Below are 21,277 nucleotides of genomic sequence, written 5' to 3'. Positions count from 1 at the left end.
GTGTGTGTGTGTGTGTGTATTGTGCTGTGGATATGATTGCGTGTGTGTGTTCAGTGTTAAACCGAGCCTGTGTTCAGCATTACAAACATCATAAGTGATGCTTTGCCCTCAAACTGTGTGCGTATAAGTGTGTATCTGAGCGTGTGCAGATGTGCAGAAGTGTGTATATGGGCGTGTGTAAGTGCGTGTGCGTAAGTGTGTGTGTGCTCTGCATTAGAAGCACCGGCAGCACCGCTGACCCGTGTTCGCCTCGGTGTGTTTTTATCTCTGCCTGTGTGACCCGAATTGTAAATACAGCATCCTCCGCTAAGCTGTGTGTGTGTGTGTGTGTGTGTGTGTGTGTGTGTGTGTGTGTGTGTGTGTGTGTGTGTGTGTGTTGGCTTGTGTGCTATGAATTATGAGCAGCAGCCTCAACCTGACCCGATCTGTTTATGGGCTGTGTGACTTTGTATCTTGCATATCAATGTGCAAGTTATCTCTACAATATGTGTGTGTGTGTGTGTGTGTGTGTGTGTGTGTGTGTGTGTGTGTGTGTGTGTGTGTGTGTGTGTGTGTGTGTGTGTGTGTGTGTGTGTGCGTGCGTGCATGCGTGTGTATGAGTCATGCCAAGAGGTTAATTGAGGGGAGGGCCTCTAAACCGTTGCCCTGGGAAACGCTCTCCCTTCCATCACTTCATTGGTTATTCAGCACCACGCGCTGAACAAACAAACTGGAGCTGGATCCTCGGTCGGGGGGGCCGGGGGGTCCCTGTGCCCGCCGTCGGAGGCTCCTTGCTGGGCCGTCGGGGCGGGCACGGCCCCCTGCTCCCCGACCTGCTGGAGCTCAGACAACAAGCTAATCCTTACAGCACACAGAGGAGCAGCTAATGGGAGAGGATTAACCCGACAAATACACCCACTCCCTCTGCTGCTCCTCCTGCACCTCCTCTCCCTTCGCTGCTTCATCTCCTCCTCTGGACCTCTGTATCTTTGTCACTTTTAAACCTCTTTTTCTGCTCCTCCTCTTGCTCTGCTTCTGCCTCCTGTTCTTCTACTTGATTGCTCCTCCCTTCACCCTCCATTTCTCCTCCTGTGCTCCTCCACTGCCTTGGTTTGTTATGATCGCCGTCTCCTTCTCAAACCAGCTCTTTTCTTCTCCTCTGCTTCCACTCCTTTGGTCCTCTCCTTTATTATTTGCCTCCTTGCTCCTCTTCTTCCTCAGCTCCTTCTCCCTCCTCCTCAGTTGTTTTGTTTTGCTTCCTTTTTCTAAACTCTTTCTTTACCTTTATCTCCTCTTTGTTTCTCCTTTTCCTCTACACTTCCTCCTCCCATCTTCTGCACTCCTCATGCTCCTCCTCTTCCTGCCTTTCCTCCTTCTTTTCCATTGCTGTCTCCTTCTTCAGCTCTTCTCCCCTCTCCAGCTCCTCCTTTGCTCCTCCACTGTCATGTTCTTCCTCACTACCTCTGCTTCAGAAGACAGATTTGATTCTCAGTCCCTCCTCTTCACGTGCTTCTCCTCCACTCCTTTATCTTCACAAAGTCTTCCTCCTGTACTCCTTCTCCTCCTCACATCCTGCTGCCTTGACTCATTATCTCGATCACTCTTCCTCCTCCTTCTCTCTCTGCTTCCACTCCACTGCTTCTCTCTTGCTCCTCCTCTTCCTCCCTGCTTTATTAAACCTCTGCGTTGTGTTTACACCACTCTTTCCATTGTTCCTCCTGACCTCCCTCCTCTTTTACTCCTCCTCTCCCATCACTGCAAATCTTCTGTTTACACCATTCCTTCAAACCCCGTTTCATTTGACCTCCTCCTCCTCCTCTGCTCCCTCTGTTTATACCACTCTCTCTTTAATTGTTCCATCCTCTTCGCCTCCCCCTTCTCCACATCTGCTCCTCATCTTCAGCTCCTTCATTTCCTCCTTTCTTACCTTGTGCTCTTCTAACCTCCAACCTCTACCTCATCCTCCTCTTTTATCCCTCCCTTCCTTCCCGCTCTTCTTCCTGCTGTAAACAGAAGACTTAAGGGGAGGATGTAGAGGAGGAGGAAGAAGAAAGGAGGTGATCAGGAAGATGAAGAGTACAAATCAGCTTTAAAGGAGGAGATCAAACAGATGAGGATGAAGAGGAACAGGAAGAGAGACGGAGGAGGATAAGGAGGTCAAGGAAAAGACTTGTTCTTCCTCTCCTCATTATTGAGTGATCTTTTCTTAGTCTTCGTCACCCTCATCACTGATCTCCTCTTTTGCTTCTATTGTCATCCTCCTCACATCCTCCTGCTCCTCCTCATTCATTGGTTTTTACCTCCCTTCCTCTCAGCATCTCCTCATCCTCATTCTAACCTCTTCTGTCTGTTAATATCACTCTTTCCTGCTCCTCTTCTAATCATCTTTACGACCTCCTCCTTTTCTCCATATCTGACCTCTTTCTTTGCTCCTTAACTTCAGCTTCTTCCTCTCCTCCATCCTTCCTCCTCATCTTCTTTTTCTTCACCCCTTCTCTCCTCCTCCTCCTCCTCCTTTTACCCCTCAACCTGAAACACACTGCAAATCTTCTGTTTGCGCCTCTCTTTCCCATGTTTCTCCTGACCTCCCTCCTACCCCTCTTCCTCATCTTCCTCTCCTTCATCCCTCCTTTTCTTATCTCTCCTTCTCCTGCCTCCTCTTCCATCTTGTCTTTTTCCCTCCAGGTGACTGTTGAGTTGATACAAGGGCTGTAAGTCAGCAGGCTGGAAAGAGCTTTATTGTGTGTGTGTGTTTGTGTGTGTGTTATCTGTGTGTGTGTGTGTGTGTGTGTGTGTGTGTGTGTGTGTGTGTGTGTGTGTAATCTGTGTGTGCGTGTGTGTGTTGGGAGTGGATTATCCAGGTTCCAGGACTCGGCGCTCACCGGCAGCCGAGCGGAAAGCTTTAATGAGAAGTCGCTGTTTACTGAGGACAGAGTGGGACACGCACACACACACACACACACACACACACACACACACACACACACACACACACACACACACACACACACACAACATAGAGACTTTTATAGACTCACAGAGACAAAAAAAAAAGCACAATAATACACAGTTCTACACACACAATGATACACACTCCTACTCGTAAACACACACACTAACCAGTAATGGGATTTGGAAGGTTTTCTCTATAAACCAGTCTGTCCTCTGTCTCCTCATTAAGGAGGACTGTCCAGACCTGAACTCACAACACACACACACACACACACACACACACACACACACACACACACACACACACACACACACACACACACACACACACACACACACACACACACACAGATACCACACACACGCACACACACACTCTGCTGGCTCTCCAGTGCTGCAGACTTCTGGGCTCACTAATTATTTGGAAGCTCTGTATCTTTGTCTTTTTTTTGTTTGTGTGACTGTTGCTGTGTGTGTGTGCGTGTGTGTGTGTGTGTGTGTGTGTGTGTGTGTGTGTGTGCTGGCTCTCTGCTAACAGTAACAGTCTGGCTGGGGTCTGGATGAGGGCAGCTGAAGACACTCTGCAGCCCAAACGGCTGTCGGTCCAAACTCGTCTTGTGGAATTTGTCTCTGATTGTCAGAAAACTGATCTGAAATCAGTTTGTCGTCGCGGCTTCAGTTCAGCTCACGTTCGCTCGCTCGGCCCTCTGCTGGCATCGCGGCACGGGAACATCGCCGCCAAGGCGACAGGATTTATTGTGGTAATACAATTAACAAGGACACAGCGGATGGCATCGGCTGAGCTGCAGCTTGATGTGAAGAACAGTTGCAGCAGTTTACGCCCACAGATGGAGCGTGGACTCATGGGAAGGCAGCCCTGGAGAGTAACTGAGTACTCAAATGCTGTACTTAAGCGCATTTTTGGCGCATGTGTACTTTGCATTCGAAGCTACTTTGCAGTTTTTTCTTTGTCTTGACTGCATAAAGCAGATGAAATGATCAGCTGCGACAATAAGTACTCAGATATCAGTGCATGATACAGTGACGGGGCCAGTCTACTGCCTGGTGAGTACTTTTGATACTTGAAGTACTTTGCTGCTTCTACTTTTCCTTCAGTGAAATGCTGATCTCTGGTCTGCCGTGGCCGCCCTCAGCCCTCCTGAACGAGGCTGTCAGCTACTGAGCTGAATGAAAATCAAATCTGTAGTTTAGTTTTGGGCGATAAACTTCTTCATCAGCGAAATGTGGAAATGAGAGAGAAAGCGCTTCCTGCCAGGAGGAATATTTGTCTCTGCGGAGGAGGAGGCGCATTTGTGTGCATCCCAGCCGCCCTCTGCGCTCGCACGCAGTGCTCTCTGGGCGGCCATGTCTCTTTATATGGTCCATTTTCTACAGCCAGTTTGAGCTCAGTGAGGCTGTGTGCTCACTAAACTCTCCGCTCAGGGTTCTTCTCACACTCCCAGCGTGAAAACAGCAGAGCAGAGCTTCACGTGGTCACGACACAGCGGTCGCCGTTTGACCCTCTGCTCCCTTCGTTCTGCGCGACTTTAAATAACATCCACGCGGGTCATCTTTGAGGAGGGTGTGCAGCTTTGGAGCTCCGTAAAATGTCACTGAAGCATTTCCTCATGATGTTCTGACGCCATCGGGATGAAATTTTACTTTTTAACATGAGCATGACGTTTCTTCTTATTATTTTGGGTTGTAATGACCACCGCAGCCTCTAGGGGTCACCAGAGTGTCTTCACACTGATGGACTTTGGTGTAAATGTTGATGATTTAAGAATTTCTTTGCAGATATTTCCATGAAAACACACTGAAGTGCAGTATTTCTGGCTCATACTTGCAGCTCTGTGGCCTCTTTCTTTCAGTTCTGGTAATCTTGCACTAAGCTAGCTGCTGAGCTCTGACTGAAAAGGAGGCTGAACGCTCGAGAAACATGGTTGGACAGGAACTGTGAGCCCTTCATGCGTCTCCAATCACTCCCAGACTGTTCAGACTTTAGCTCCTCGGCCGCTCTGGCAGGATTTGCTTGAACTAAAGCAGCTTTCTATTCTGCCTTCTGGTCGAGAAATAACCTTCAGAACACACCGCAGCTTCACCACTTCATCTCTGCCAGAGAGATGAGTGTTCAGATAAAAACCTGTGACTGAACAATGCAATTATTATCCCTGGTCTGTTCCTCACATGCTCTGTTTTACACTTTGTGTAACCTTGTAATGGCCAAGTTTCTATCAAACAAAGAGACTTGGACTTCAGTGGAATTCCTGGTTGAATGAAGGCTGAATAGATCATTTGACGTGAAGGACTTGTAAAAGTCTTAAGAGGTAAAAACGTCCAGAATTTGACGAGTAAAAAGCCAAAAAATGGAGCAAATATTGACAAACATGAGGTTCATTTTGTAACTGAATGAGGATTTGTTCTTGAGATCCCTCAGATTCATCAGGAGACACCCTGAAGGATCCCTCGGATGGAAACCGTCGATCTAAAACATCTGAAGGTTAAACCGAGCGAGCGCGTCTGAACGGTCAGAATCCCTCCGAACAGGAAACTGAGCGCACGACAGCAGGAAGTGGATCTGTGATGTTTACAGCACGGTTTGGTGAGTACAGCATCGCTATTACTACTGATGGACAGGAAAACTACGGAAATGAAGAATGAATGAAGAAGAAGAAGAAGAAGAAGAAGAAGAAGAAGAAGAAGAAGAAGAAGAAGCAGTAAGCCGTGAACACAGCAGAAGGTTTTTTTAATCAGAAATGGGAAATTAATTGTTTGACATATTAAATGTCTAAATGTGGCTTGTGGACACACAAACACATGCAAGCATGCAGATACACACACACACACCGCAGAACACACACTGTCGAACACACACTGCCAAACACACACCGCAGAACACACACTGCCAAACACACATGGTCACAGTTGGTGCCACATGGTTCATACGTTAACACTCTGTGTGTGTTTTGTGTTTGTCTTGTTTCTGCACCAATGAGCTGCTGCTGGTGCACACACACACACACACACACACACACACACACACATACACACACAATAACAAACATACATACACACACACAATAGACGGATGACTGCTCCTCCAAATATTCACGTTTTATCAGTTTCTGCATGTACAGACATGAACGTGTCATGTTGTCCCCCCCCCCCCCTCCCTCACCCCTCACCCCCCCCCCCCCTCTCGTCCAGAGAGTTGGATGGTGATTAGCGTTGGGATTCTGGGACTCTGGCCTCAGTTTTCATTAACAGCCATAAACACAGTTCTGCTGCACCGCCGAGACCGACCGCAGGCTCTGTGTGTGTGTGTGTGTGTGTGTGTGTGTGTGTGTGTGTGTGTACATCTGGGCTAGCTTTGTCTGTGCTTTGATGACAAGGGTAGAAAGAGAGAGAGAGAGAGAGAGAGAGAGAGAGAGAGAGAGAGAGCGAGAGAGAGAGAGAGAGGTGTTGTTTATCATGGCAGTAATTAAACTCGCCATTCGGCTTTAATTATAATATAACAGCAGCACTAAGTATGGACTGGTCCTCTCACACACACACACACACACACACACACACACACACACACACACACACACAAAAACACACAGAAAAACACACAAGACATCTTTAGCTCTCCATTTACCACAGAAGAAGAGGTAAAGAGAGCACGGTCTGAACCTCCTCCAGGTCTGTGATTCTGATCCGCAGACCTGAACCTGAACGCACCGGCAGCTCCAGCGTCTCATTGGCTGGTTCACTCATTATGGCTGTGTACCATTTCTCCGTGCACTGATCGATCCTGGACAAACAACACTTAACGGAGCGGGCGCAGCCGCCACACGTGCTCGTTAACTGTGCAGTTATTAACGAGTTTTCAGGACACGAGCAGGAAGTCTGTCGGTTAAGAGGACCTGAGATCACAGCAGGCGTCTGCTTCTGGCCTGTGGCCCACCATTAAGCTTCAGTTCAGGCCTCCAGAGGTTTGCTGCTGGAGTCTGTGCACCTGCTCTCACCTGATGGACTTCACACGCGCACACACACACACACACACACACATACACAAGGCTTTAATGGTGTAAACACAGAGTGGGAGGTTCAGGCGTCTCCGAGCTCACCTGCTTCACGTCGGTGAAGCGGCGCTGAATCAGAAGGCGTGGCGATGAATCATTACGCCCTAAGCTCGCCAAAGGGCCGCGTTCATCGCTCTGCAGTCGCTCAGCCAATCAGAGAGGAGCAGCTAAATGATAGCTTGGCGAATGAGACGCTGCGTCTCCAAATACACAGCAAGTCCATCAGCGGCCTGGTGACCGGAGACCTGGTCCAGGTTCAGATCAGTCTCTGGGTGTTTAACGTCTGACTGTTTGGAGCCAACGGCTGACAGTAGTGTGTGTGTGTGTGTGTGTGTGTGTGTGTGTGTGTGTGTGTGTGTGTGTGTGTGTGTGTGTGTGTAGCCAGGTGTGGAGCTGTCAGCGAAGGAGAAAATTAGACAGAAAATGACAGCAATGTACCTGAGAGAGCCAACACACACACGCACGCACGCACGCACGCACGCACGCACGCACGCACGCACGCACGCACGCACGCACGCACGCACACTGCAGCCTCTGTAGCTTGATGGTACAGAATTATTTCGATCCTAAAACACCCTGACAGCCCTGTCTGTCTTTGTCTCCTTGTCCCTTCAGGTCTCTCTGAGCTCTCCTGAACGTCTGTGACCTTTGACCTCCTGGCCTTGGTCATGACCCCTTAACATCATTCGATGCCACGTCTCTGAGGGGCTTCAGACTAAGTGGGCTGAGACAGAGACGGCAGGTTTACTGCAGGCTGGACGTGCGCTGCGCTGCTGTATTAAAGAGGCTAAACGCACTAAAAGAAAAGCCAGTAAACAGATCAAACGTCATCGGCAGGAAGTCCTAATTAGATTATTTAAATGAGAACCAGGAGACAGAGACAGATGAGACTGAGACTCTCACTAACTGTGACAGGAGGGTTTGACACGTCCGTGTCTGGAGACGCAGCCTTCGTCCATCACGCCCAAAGCTCTGGGACAAACCTACAGATATGAGGGAAGCAGCTGGCTGAATATTTTCAAAATAAAGCTAAAAACTGGTCTCTTCACTTTAACCTTTCACGAGCTTCGACTTCCTGACAGGCCTGAAACGTGGGCGCTTACACACTGCTGCGCTTCTTTTAAAATGTTGGATTTTATCATTTTATGCTTTATTGCCTCATTCTATTCTATTTTTTACCAACATTTTAACATTTTATTGTGTGGATTTATGTCTTTAATCTCAATCTTATTTTACATCTTTTTTACCCGTTGTTTTTTTTTTCTATGTGAAGCACTTTGAGCTGCACCTGTATGAAAGGTGCTGTATAAATAAAGTTCATTATTATTATTAGCATCATATCTCAGGTGCTCAGAGACCTGCAGAATCCTCTCAGGGTGCGTCTGGTGGAAACCTCCTTCTGAAAAGCGTCTGTTTCTGCCTGGATCTGGATCAGGTCGTCAGGAATGATGGGACGAGTTTCATGAAGTTTTCTGTTATTGCGGCGCTGTTTGTGTTTCGTGTTGCTCTGCATGTGTTTCCCTCTTAAACTCTGAGTCTGAAGCAGCGGTGCTTGATGTGAACGTGTGAATTTAACCGAGACCTTCAGACAGAAATCAAGCCAGCGTGCAGAAACTAAAGCAGCACCATGTATGAATGATATCAGCACTTGTTTATTGTAATAAAAACCTCTGAATACAAAGTACATTCACAGGTACAGCAGTGGGTCACTGAGCTGCTCTGTTTGATTCCTACAGCAAACCAGTGATGACTACAAATATTCAAACTCATACACCATTTTACAACTTTATATCCCATAAACATACTGTTATATTTCAGAATAAACACACTGTTGTACTTACAGACAAATAGTCCAGGCTTTGATCAGCGTTACTCGTCTGTTACTAAGCTGTCAAACTAACCAACCAGCAGAGTCCTACACGGGTTTATTGACTGGAAAACACGAGAAAGGAGAGATCTGACTGAGAGCTTCAGCTCCAAGAGACTTGGGTGACTGGGCTGACTGGGAGCTAACCAGTTAAACTCAGTGGAAAACAAAGCATTTCGTCTCGTTTGTGTGTCGGAGGATTTGTAAAGCAGAGGAAGAGGATGGAAGAGGAAGAGGAAGGTGATGTGAGCTGATTTGGTTCAAATATGTAGTAGCAGCAGACAGCTAGCTAGTTAGCTAACGAGCTAGCAGATAGATAGATAGATAGATAGATAGATAGATAGATAGATAGATAGATAGATAGATAGATAGATAGATAGATAGATAGATAGATAGATAGAGTAATCTTCATCATCAGTTTTTAGGAGCTTGGCACAAAGACTGGAAGCACAGGAAGCTGCTAGCTGAGCTTCTGGTGGAGCTAACGCAGGCGACGCTGCAGCCCGGCGGCGGACAGATTATTAACCTATCACATTTGTGAGCCTGCATGATTGTTGGGACGGTTTCGCTTTGCAATGATCATCTTTGCAGGGAAATGCTCAAAGTAACCTAAAATGAGTCTTTATGTGTCGCTAGAAAGGCATCTGATGAGGAAATAGGTCACATGGGTGTGATGTCATAGGAGGGGGCGTGGCTTTCCATCATAAGGGTAAGTGAAATGATGTCAAAATGTTTAAACTTGTAAGAATCTAAAAAGAAAAACCCTGTTTAATGCCAATATATTTTGTAATGGGATGAAATTATCCAATAAAACTGACTTTTGACAGGTTTGCTGTGTGTAAACTGTCTGAACTGGACCAAAAATAATTTCTCTTAAATATCTTATTTGATCACTGTGTTCAGGTGAAGGAGTGTTATGTGTATTTTATGACTGTCAGATCTATCTATCTATCTATCTATCTATCTATCTATCTATCTATCTATCTATCTATCTATCTATCTATCTATCTATCTATCTATCTATCTATCTGCTGAACATCTTTACATTTTTTCTGCGTGAATTGTTAGTTTTTCTATATATATCAAAATAAAAGGTGTGTGATTTTGCCCACAGCGTTGTGTTTGAGTGATCGTTCAATAATTTAGCATGTTTGTACTGTCCTATCTACATATGCCACCTCATTTTTGGGAGTTGCTGGGAGTTGATGTTGTTGTTGCATGTGATGCATTCGTAGGTTTCTGTCAGTTAGGCCACGCCCATCAATGACATGTTTGCTATATCCAACAGGACCGTTTTTACACCAGCCTACCAAACGTGCTCGTGGATGGATAGGATCTGAGCGGGAAAACTAACTTCCTTAGCAATAAAACAGCTTTGGAGTAGCTGGAATTGACTGATGCTGCATTTATGAGTCTGATACCAAAACCAATAGATGAGTTTAAAGCATCTGATACCAACATATCAGCTGATATTCATCTTTAATATAAACCCATAACAAACAAAAACTTGTCATAAAGATCCATTTAGTTAAATAATTTGGGCTGCACTGGTTGGAAAACACGCTTGTCAGCACTCTCTAGTGGACAAACAGTGTACTGCAGATACTATTTGGACTCCTGCAAACATATCTTTGGCATTTCTCATATTTTGTGTTGCTTTCTTGTAAATATGTGATCGGCTTAAAGTGTCGGCTCTACTGTTTCCACCTGCTTCTAGTCTTTGTGCTAAGCTAGGCTGAACACGTCCTGGAGCCTCAGAGGTGAAGCTGATGTGCATCTTGTCACCTGATTGGCTATAGTGAGGAACAAGAGTCCTAAATGTTGGACTGTTGGTTAAACTGTGGCCAGTTGTCTTGATGAAGATGGGAGGAATGATTGAGTCGAGACAATGGGGACCAAAAAGATTTCCACGACAGCTCCTGTCAGTTCCTACCAGAGTTTCTATTGGCCGGTGAGAGGAGGTGGGCGGGCTGATTATCTGCCGTTCACCCTGTCCTCCGAACCCTGACTGACAATCATCAACTACAGGCACCAGGGCTACCAAAAAATGGAAAAAAAAAAGTCAGAAAAGAGACTGATTCGCCCATAAAATGTGACCCTGGAAAAACAAAGTGGAACTACAGTTCTCACACTGCAAAAACAGCTGAAAAAAGAGCAACAAGAGCAAAAACCCATGACAGGTGGAGAGCCGATAATCCACTGCGATCGGACGAGTCCACTTAGGCTTCAGTTAAATCCACACAGAGAACAGCGCAGCGTCGACAAAAAAGTACAAATCCACCTCCCGAAAAATGGCCTACCGAGGATGTGGAGCGGGAAAAAAGACCCCCGAAGAATCAAACACGATTAATTCCTTGTTTTTTCTTTCATCTGTTTTTTGTGATTCAACTCTCCTCGACGGAAACTCGTACCAAGAATGTGCAACATGAAGCAAAAAAAGCAGTTCACGACCACAGGCAAGGAGGGAAGGGAAGAAAAAATCCTCAGAACTGCATCAGAGAGGCAAAAAAGCTTGAGGACTTAATCTGTTTTCTTTTTGTAAATTGGAGGAGGAAAAAAAAGAAGCTTTAGATGCTCTTTGTGTCTTTAGTTTTGTCTTAAGGCAGTCTTTTTTGTCCGGCCCCCCTCTCCGGCTCGGTGCTCGACGACGCTCCACCTATAAGAGGATAGATACGAACGTCTTACACCTCAGGTAACGCAACGCAGAAAACACATTCCATGCAAAATGTCTCATCAATGAGAAAAAAATGTCAATAAAAATAGGATTAATTGAAAGCTGGTTGAAGGAAAAAAAGAAAAAAAAAACAATGTTTAAAAAGAAGCTGATTAAAAAATGTGGGAGCGGTTTGCAGAGCCACAACAACGCAAAATGAATTCTCAGATCAGATAAAAAATGCAAAAACAAGTGAACTGCGTATAAACTCACACAGTTAAATGCAGTACTTACAGTATTAATTCTGTTTTACTTCATTTAAAAAAAGAGATACTGTATGAAATGATCAAACTAGATGCAACACTTAAAAAATCTCTGATGAGCACAAACTCTGAAACACAGATAAAACCTGAGTGTTTGGAGATTAATTTCATAGAAATAAAGATGTTCCTCCGCTTCGATTTGGCAAACGCACAACAGAGCTGGGGCTCGTGTTGAGGGCAAAGCCGACAGCTTTTAACAGTTTATGTGGAAATGTTTGTTTTTTTTCGGGTATGTTTGAACTGTAGTTTATTTTCACTTGTTGGTCCCATTTAGCCGTTAGCTTACAGTTCAGTTATGTTCAAGTCAGCTAATACGTCCGTTAATCAGCTGTCACAGTGAGCCAACAGCTGAGTGAGGCCGATTAAAGATGTTCAAGTTAGCCAACAATTCAACTTAGCAGCTAAAATCGTTGGTCCGGGTTAACGAAGCGTGCAGCGAGCGGCTAAAAACAGTTCTGTTCAGGTTAGCTAACAGCAGCAGAAACAGCTAACAGTTCAGTTTAACAGTTCATGTCAGCTAACAGGTCGGTTCAGCTGATGAAATATTTGGGTTTGAGTTAGCATCTCCAGCAGCTAAGTTAAAGTTAGCTAACATCTGAAACAGTTTGGTTTAAGCTAACTGTTCAGATTAGCAGCTAAAATGAGTGGGTTTGTGTTAGCTAATAGCACATTTTAGCAGCTTAAAAAGGTTTGGTTTGAAAAGCAACTGAAACAGTTTGGTTGACTTTAGCTCTTCAGGTTTCAGTCCTGGTTCAGTCGATTCTGAAAACCTGCTGTCGTCACACGGAAACTGAAGGGACGTCATCCACACTCCACAAAACTCATTTATCTCTAATGGAGGTGACTTTCACGCTCACCCTGCTGGGAAACACTTCTGTCTCTTCACATACTCGAAGCTCGTCATTTGCATTTGCATGTAGCCTAATTTGCATGTCCAGAAGTTTAGGCGGCCACGGCTGCAGACACAGATTTAACACTTGGTAGCCGAGCAGGGACAGAAACAGAAAGATGTCCACGTGAGCCGGCCGGGCTACTGGAAGTGAGGAGGTCCTGGTCTTCACCTGCAGTGAGAACCAGGAGCTCCTCTGCTGGGATCCTTCAGCAGGCCTCCATTCTGCCTCTGACACAGCTGAGATGCTGCTTTAGAGTCAAACTCCACAATAAAAGATGAATTAGCGAATAGTTTTCTGTGACCCGGGGTTGTGCCGTAACCGAGCGACTAACACCGTGTTATTATGAATGCTTGTGTTGCAGTGTGAGTCTGAGCTGTCACACACACACACACACACACACACACACACACACACACACAGCTACCTGCAGCTAACACCTGTACAGTGTGTACACCTGAGGCTGTGTGAGGCCAATAAACTCTGCACAAAGTGTCCAGCTGTCAAATTCATGCAATAAGGCGAAAACTCACTCCTGAGCCTGAACGCAGCTTCACAGGCAGTTAGTGCTCCAACTGTACCAGAAGTACAAATACTCGAATTAAGTATTCTGTGTGTGCGTGTGTGGGCCTGGAGATACACACACACACACACACACACACACACACAGTGACTTTAGTTGCAGCTGGTTGGCTGCAGTGTGTCATTAATTCATGCGTGTGTGTGAGGTTGAAACACACGCACGCACGCGCACGCACACACACACACACACACACACACACACACACACACACACACACACACACACACACACACACACACACACACTCAGAGGTGCTGCTGCAGTTTTCGGGGATTACAGTCATCGTTTAATCCCTTCCTCACTTTCCTCCTTTTCTTTCCTTCCCTCTCTCCTTTGCCTCCTTCCTTCCTTCCTTCTGCCTTCTCTCCTTCCCTCCCTTTTCTGTCTCTTTCCTTCCTCCTCCTCCTAACCTCCTTTATTCCTCTCCCCCTTCCTCCCACCCTCCATCCCTTCCTTTCTTTATTCTCCTCTGTCACTCTCCTCTTTACAGCCCTTCTCTTCTCTCTCGTTTGCCTCCTCTTCAATTCAGCCTTTTTCCCTCCTCCTCCTCCCTCCCTCCGCCTCCTCCCTCCTATCGCGGCAGCATCTGTTCATAATGAAACACACAGTCGGACGTCGTCCTCGTTTAGCGCCTCCTCCACGCTACCTGCTCCAGAGGTTACCTCCCGCCGGGCGCGTTTGTTAGACATCATCAGCACCTCCCCGCGACCTTCCCTCCCCCTCCTCCTCCCTGCCACCTCCTCCTCCTCCAGATGTCATTGATCTGGGAAATGGGTCACAACAGCGTTGAATCAAAGCCAGGTTACACAAGGCTGCGAGGCAGATACTGTATGTAATTTTAGCGTGGGTTAATGTTTGGGGGGGCGAGAGAAAGGCGACGGCTGACGTTTGGAGCGTTCGCAGGTTCTGATCAAGTCTGTAGCCTGCAGACCTGACAGATGCTGAAGGTGCAGAGGGTGAAGATCTTGGCCTGAACGCCTCACAGATCTGTAAATAGGGCTGCAGTTTGGAAGGAGCAAAGAACATATTTGGAGTGTTTTCTTTTTTTTTTGATGCACGGATTAGTGTTAACCTACTGACGCTAACAGGTTATCAGTGAAATCATGTCATCTGAGATGCATTCAAAAAATTTCTTTTTAAAGCTGTTTTCATTCCTTTGCAGCTGAAATGCAAAACTCTGAAAAGGATTAGCAATGCATGTAGCAGACATTTGGACATGGAGAAAACACGCATTTAAAAAAAAAATCAGCTGTTCTCAGCGTTACAAATCCAAGTTTTGATCAGACTCACAGAACTTTATTCCAGATCGCAGTGGAGATACAAAACGATTTAAAAATTCCAAATATGCGAAGCAGAATTTGGGGAAACGTATCCAAAATTATGCACAAGACATGCAGACGTACAGTATTTCCGTTTGATGCATTATTGAAGCCATAAAAACTCTTTGATTTGAATATTCTGCTAAGCTTCAATGATCTGCGCTACAGTAGACTTAATGCTGTCAGACAAAACTGCTTAAGGGTGAATTTAATGTAAAAATCAAGGTTCAGGAGATCAAAATATAAATATATGCATAAAAAGTGCAGCTGCCTCGAGCTGGGAGGCTCATCCTCAATCGTAGGAACACATCTGTGATTCTAAACACAAAGGTCATTTTCTGTCTTACTACCGTTAGCTGAAGAAGACCTGAAAGGTGCTTAAAACTGAGCTTCATCACAGCGTTTCTCCTTCATTTCTACGGGGTCTTAAAGGATGAAGATGGCGTTTATGGCTGAGGCAGGCTCCGGTTCGAACCCTCGGCTGGCGGGATGAAGCACGGCGGGGAAAGTGACGGAGCAGCACATGTTCTCCCTCATTACCACCACTGAGGTGCCTTTGAGCAACGCCCTGAACCCCCACAATGCTCTAGTGAAGCTGCTCAATGACCATCAGATCGACTTTGGCTGCACTGGGCGACATGGATGCCCTGCACACACACATCCACCCACACACACACACACTACTCCCTGCATCAGCAGCATTGTCCCGGGATGTCCCCTCACACCTCCTTCGGTCTCAAGCTGTCCTCGGTTTGGAGCCGCCTCCCGATCGGACAGCTACAAGCCGCTGTGGGAAAATACGCGACTGTAGAATAAGATGTCAAACGCAGCATAAACAAAGCTGTCAGAGGCCGCATGTAAATACACAACGCTGCTGCTTTAAAGACACACTGCTTCCTGCATTAGCATTGGACGTTGGCACTGGACATAAATCTTGGACTGTAGGATTTTCCTATAGGAGCATAAATCCTGTGCATCCCTCTCCTGAGTTTTACTCTGCAATGGCACATTTTGTGTGTATTCAACAGAAGAAGAAATGCTGCAGTTTGCTTTAAAACGTCGAGACGCTGCAGTTTACTGCGAATGAACTGAATCAAAGCGGGAAAACAAACACTGAGGCTCTGCTCATGGAGACACGTTAGAAACCCTTTAGTCCATCAGCGTGTTCAAAGAGCAGGTTAAAAACATGAAACGCTCCCAAACATGCAAACATCAGCCGCCCCCGAGGACGGCGCTTCAAACGGGAGGTCCGTCGGTTGTTGCAACTTTTAGAGGAAACGAGCCTCAGATTTAGTTTTCTGCTTTGACTTTGGGTTGTTGAGTACAAAAGGCCTTCGACTGGAGGGACTGAATGAAATGAGAAAGATTCCTCGCGTGACTCGGAGGAGTCGAACAGCAGAAAGCACAAAGCAGGAGCTCAGATGAATATTACAAATGTGCTTGTTTGGCCTTCCCACAGCTGATGAGAAATGAGTTTCTTATCGCAGACACACACCTCCACATTTCTTTTTCCCTGTACTCTGCAAAAGATATTGAGCAATATCTAAATACTACGCAACACAGCTAATAAACACTGTGAAGATGATAAATATGTGTTTCTCCTTCAAGGACGACTTACAATTGCACTTTGTGCCCGGAGCTGTTTGGCATGCAGCCCGCGGACGCCGCTCTTTCTGCTGCATTCCCTTTGTCTTATTTTGCAGATTAAGACAAAGTCCGGCTCTGGGCAGAGGAGGTCAGAGGTCAGCGCGGACCAGAACCGGCAGGTCCACTGTGCCGGACGCCGGGACGAGGACTGCTGATGGCTGGCAGAGACTTTGCTCCGGGGGGGCCAAAGCCAGATCAAAGGTGGATGTTGTTGAATTTGAGCTTCTGCTCGTTTCCAGTCTTAAATCTAACAAACGGACGTGTGAGCTCCATCTTCTCGTCCAACGAGGACGAGGACGTGAAGGAGTGCACTTCCCGACATGTCAGACCATCCCAACAACCATGAAAGTTTATTGTTGACTTTGAGAATACCATAATCTGAACTCAAGGTCCACTTGATTGTTTTGTCCTCAACAGAGAGACATAAATCCGCTGTCTGGCTTTGTCCCAGTTTAGCCTCTTAGAGGTAATTTCAGTGTGAAACTGTTCTTGGCTTGAAGTGGCTCTACAATCAGAGGGGATGTGGTTCAAATAGTTTTATACCCATTACGGATTAAAGCACCACCTGTGACCTTTAAACGCTTTCAAAAGCTAACCGAGGAGCAGAAATCTCACATAAAGAAAGTAAAGTACAGAATTCAAAGACGCGTCAACAGGGACAGACACATCGACCGACGCAGGAACTAAACCTGAAACCTTCCAGGATGACAGGACACGTGTCAAAATGTGCTGTCAAAAACAGGCTTCTGGAAGAAATTGACAAAAAAAAAATAGACTGCCAGTCAAAAAATCCAGTTAGTCTGAGTTCAGGGGCTGATGGGGGGCAGAAATGGGCTTTGATGGAGGAAAAAACAACCTCGCCAGGCGCCAACGGAGCAGCTGATTTAGTGCTCCATCACACTCAGGATTATTAGTCTGGGCAAACTGAGGACTTAATTAAACTCCACACTGACGAGAAAGGCACAAATAACGCTGAATGGACAGACAGACGGACGGACGGATGGATGGATGTCACTGTGTTTTCCTGTATGAGGGACAAAAACATCACGTTCAGATATTCAATCGTGATCTAATGTGCACAAAGCTAAAGAGCAGAGATCAGATGAGGCGTCGCATGACGAATTATTGTTTCTCACTGTCCTCGTCGTCTTAATCTGGACAAATCCTGAACGTCAATCTGACATTTGAGCTGCTTAACAACCACAATCTCAACGGAGACGCCTGTAAAGACGCAGACGTCTCAAAGCGAGACGCTCGGACTTCCAGTGTGGCCGAGGCTTTCTGAGGACGCCAGGTGGAGAGGGAGCTGACACGAAGACCCCGTCAACGCGCCCTGAGCGCGGCCGAGGGGCTTCACGTCAGCCCACAGACTCTCCACACGGCGGCTCTCCAGCGGCTGCACACAATGGAGCGTATGAAAAGGCAGAGAGGCCACTGCGGCATTTCTACCTGCATCAAAGCGTTGTCTGGCTGCACAAAGGAGAAATTTCAGCGCTAAGTAAAGTGGCTCTGTGGCTCGACACCCTCTCTGTCTGTCAGGCCTGTGATAATTTAATGGTCGCTGTCCAGCAGCGCGCTCTATTCACAGCTCAAGGCTTCCTTTTCACACCGTCCACAATGGAATAAACACAGTGCCGCGTGTGGGGTCTGCTGGCGCTTTGAGTGGACGGTCTGTCCTCTTTAAACTGTCCTTTTGTCCAGCTGCTGACGCACTGCACCGCCAGGTTTGTCTGGAGGTTTAATAAACGGTTAAATTTCTAAGAACTAGTGATTTTTTTTTCCCAGAGAGCCAAACGACCATGAAAATCAACCTGCTGAGACTCGAACCCTCAAAACTTTAAAGCACCTTTAAATTTCCAAAACATGGAAGAAAGAAGACAAACACTAACCTGACGTGAACAATCTGAATCTACACGCTGTCACACGAGCAGATACTAAAACAAACATCACAGCTCAACTGGTACGTTCTGCTCTCAAACTGGCCCCAAACCACAGAAAGAATCTGTGCTCACGGTGGTTCTGGACTCACAAACGTTTGGTTCTTCAGGCTGCATTTTGTTTTTAGATCTGATTTATATTCATGATATTCTGTGAATGTTAATGTGTTTTAGTCATACGACGTTTTCATCCGTCTGTCCTTCGCTTGCTTTGAAGAACTCACCTGAAAATAAACTGGAAATAAGAAAACTCGGATGAATCTGACATTTCCATGGACATGCATCATGAATTAGGCCCGACGTCGAGCAGGCGAGTGTGACGATGCTTCAGCTGATCTGAGAGCAGCAACATCCACAAAACCAGAGACACGATGAATTTATGTCCAAACTGAAGAAACTTTGATGGGATCTGATGATTTTCTGTTTTCAGTGGTCTTACAGGACTGAACCAGGCTGACCTCCTTCACTTCTGATCCCCAGCAAATCTTTAATTTTGACCTTATTTCTATGTTTCACTGCTGACTTTTATCGGAGTTTGTTCACAGCGATGAGCTCTGCCTGGTCGGGTGTCAGCGGTCGGTCAGCCTTCAGCCCGCCTGTCTGCGCCACTCCATCACTTAACATTAGCTTATTGGCTCGCGTTAGATAACGCTGTCAGTAGTCAGCTGTACCGCCGGCTTTATTAGGTTCTGGCGTGCTTGTTGCGCCGCTTCACGTTGCTCTTCCTTTGAATTTATGTCGTTTTTTATGCGCTGCTGTTAAACAGATTTACTGTGGAAGAGGCTGAGGAGAGCGTCTCAAATGTGACAGCTGAGAAAAAAATGGCTCAGACTGACAGAGAGACTCCATTTTGGAGAATTAAATCAGTTAAATGGCTGTGGGAGAGCGGCGAGAGGAGCTGGATGCGTGCGCCGGGCTGAAGAGCTCTCAGGAAAACGCCTCAGTTTCTCCTGCCAAGGCTGAATCTTTCTTCTTTCTCTTTGCTTTATTGGTGAAGCTCTGACCCGTCGCTCTCTCTTTCTCATTTTTCAAAGTCGATTTCTCTCTTAAGTGTTCTGCTCGCTCTCACTTCTCAGCTTTTTCTTCCCTATGCCTCTTTTTTTTCATTTTGGTCAAATCACTTTCAGTTCTTTGCACCCACTTTGACTTTCATCTCCTTTTTCTCCATCACTCTACAGCAGGCAGGCAGGCAGGCACTGGACGGATCCCTCGGCGTGAAGGCAGACGAGTCGTTACTTGAGCCCATTAGAAGAGTTTTAACGTACAGTATGAAGTCACATTCATCTCCTTCTGCTGCCGATCGCACGGGGAGCGGGACTTCGTTATAACGACCCCCGCTGTGCGCTCGCGGGAATCAGGTGGAGCCGCGAGGACGTGACTGAGAGGAGCCCCGCCACCACTTAGGGTGTGCGAAACAAGCGCTCCTCCTGGACCGACGTCCCTGAAACAAACTCATCAACCAAAGAGACAGAGTACCAGAACGTCTGCTAAATCCCTCATCCAGACCCAGAAGTACTGCGGTAGCTTAGCAGTACCAGCAATAGATGTACAAGTATCAGTGGAAGAAGCAGGAGTAGAAGTACTTACAATACTGCACTAATAACTGCAATTCTATCATTACTAGTGGCAATTATGGTAAAAACAGAAAGCAGTTAGTAGAAGTAGTAGCAGTAGTAGAAGTACGAACTATAGCATTAGGAATAGCAGTGCAAGAAGCAGTAGTGATGCAGTGGAAGTGGCAGAAAGCAACAGCTAGTAACAGTACTAGCAGCTACAGTAGTAGCATTAGTGATACTTGCAGAAACAGTAATAGCATTAGTACTAGCACGAGCCGAGTACATGCAGCTACAGCAGCAATAGCAGTGATAACAGTATTAGCAGTAGACGCAGTAGTAGAAACAGCAGTAGTAGTAAATGGGTTGTAGTAGTATTTGCAGTGTCAAGTGGAAACAGCAGCAGTAAGATATTAATACTACAAGTACACAGAAGCAGTAGCAGCTGAAGCCGCAGTAGTAGTAACAGCAGTACACCTGGTGGTATCAGTCGTAGTATTTGACTTATTAGCAGTAGTGTTAGCCGTCTTAGCGGTGTTAGTGGTACTGGTAGTAGTGTTTGAGGTATTAGCACCAATACTAAAATACTAAAGTACTTATTTTGAATAATTTAATTCATTTATTTAATACTACCTGTGTTCAGATTTTGGAGGATTTTATTTGGGAGTCGACAGTAAAGATGCAGAGGACGCCACATTCTGTGTATTTATACCCTCACTACCAGTAGTACCAGTCGTACCAGTATCAGTGTCGTCCACGCTGCTGCCTCTGACCAACTCTTCTCATTCATCTCCAGCCTCTGTGTCGAATTAGCAAGAACACCAAACAGGAAGTTCATTGAACTGTTTCCTCTCATGTGTGACCACGATGACAAAGCACCCCCCCCAGACCCTCACCTGCCATACACACACACACACACACACACACACACACACACACACACACACACACACACACACACAGATCCTCATTAAATGCCTGTTGATGTGTGCTGAAGCTGAGCCGCAGAGCAAAGAGGAATCAGACAAAAGGCCGAGCGGCGCGGCGCGGCACGGCGTGCCGTGACCTCGCCGACGTCCGGAGGCGGGGCCGGAGCTGACCCGGCTCGCACCGCGTTCGGTTTGTCGCTCCTCTCAGGTTCCCTCTCGCACCGCCGACCCTCTCCGTCTGATCTCCTCCAGCTTTTTGACTTCAGCCGCTCAGATAGAGGAAGTAAAAAAAGCCTTTTCATGGCGAAGAAAAGAAAGAAGAAGAAAAATGCAAAAGTTTTGGAGGGCTGCCGGCACGCCGACCTCTGCCAGCCCAATCCTTTTAACGAGAACGCCTCCTCTTCAGCTCCTCTGCTCTCCTCTAAAGAGCGCAGGCCAGAGGAGATCCTGTGTGTGTGTGTGTGTGTGTGTGTGTGTGTGTGTGTGTGTGTGTGTTTGCAGGTTAGCCTGATGACTCAGGCTTTAAACACTCGAGAACCTACAGAAACAGTGACAGACTCGACCGTCATGGCTCCACT

General features: G+C 46.5%; 1 protein-coding gene across 4 annotated transcripts in view; it reads right to left on the bottom strand.

Annotated features, from left to right (window-relative positions):
• The window catches only part of LOC139331330 (protocadherin-1-like), a 161,999-nt gene that overhangs the window by 32,527 nt on the left and 108,195 nt on the right, over window positions 1-21,277 (bottom strand). The window contains exon 6 of one of the 4 annotated variants that reach the window (XM_070962759.1): window positions 9,939-11,521. The exons of 2 other annotated variants lie outside the window; for them this stretch is intronic. In XM_070962759.1, the coding sequence (XP_070818860.1) occupies window positions 11,463-11,521 (59 nt within the window). In that variant the 3' untranslated portion in view covers window positions 9,939-11,462. Of the gene's footprint in view, window positions 1-9,938; window positions 11,522-21,277 lie in introns of those variants that run through there. One more of the 4 variants, XM_070962758.1, reaches the window with a different exon arrangement.

This window comes from Chaetodon trifascialis, chromosome 5 (assembly GCF_039877785.1).
Source record: "Chaetodon trifascialis isolate fChaTrf1 chromosome 5, fChaTrf1.hap1, whole genome shotgun sequence".
Lineage (NCBI taxonomy): Eukaryota > Metazoa > Chordata > Actinopteri > Chaetodontiformes > Chaetodontidae > Chaetodon > Chaetodon trifascialis.
This window is presented reverse-complemented; position numbering and strand designations above follow the sequence as displayed.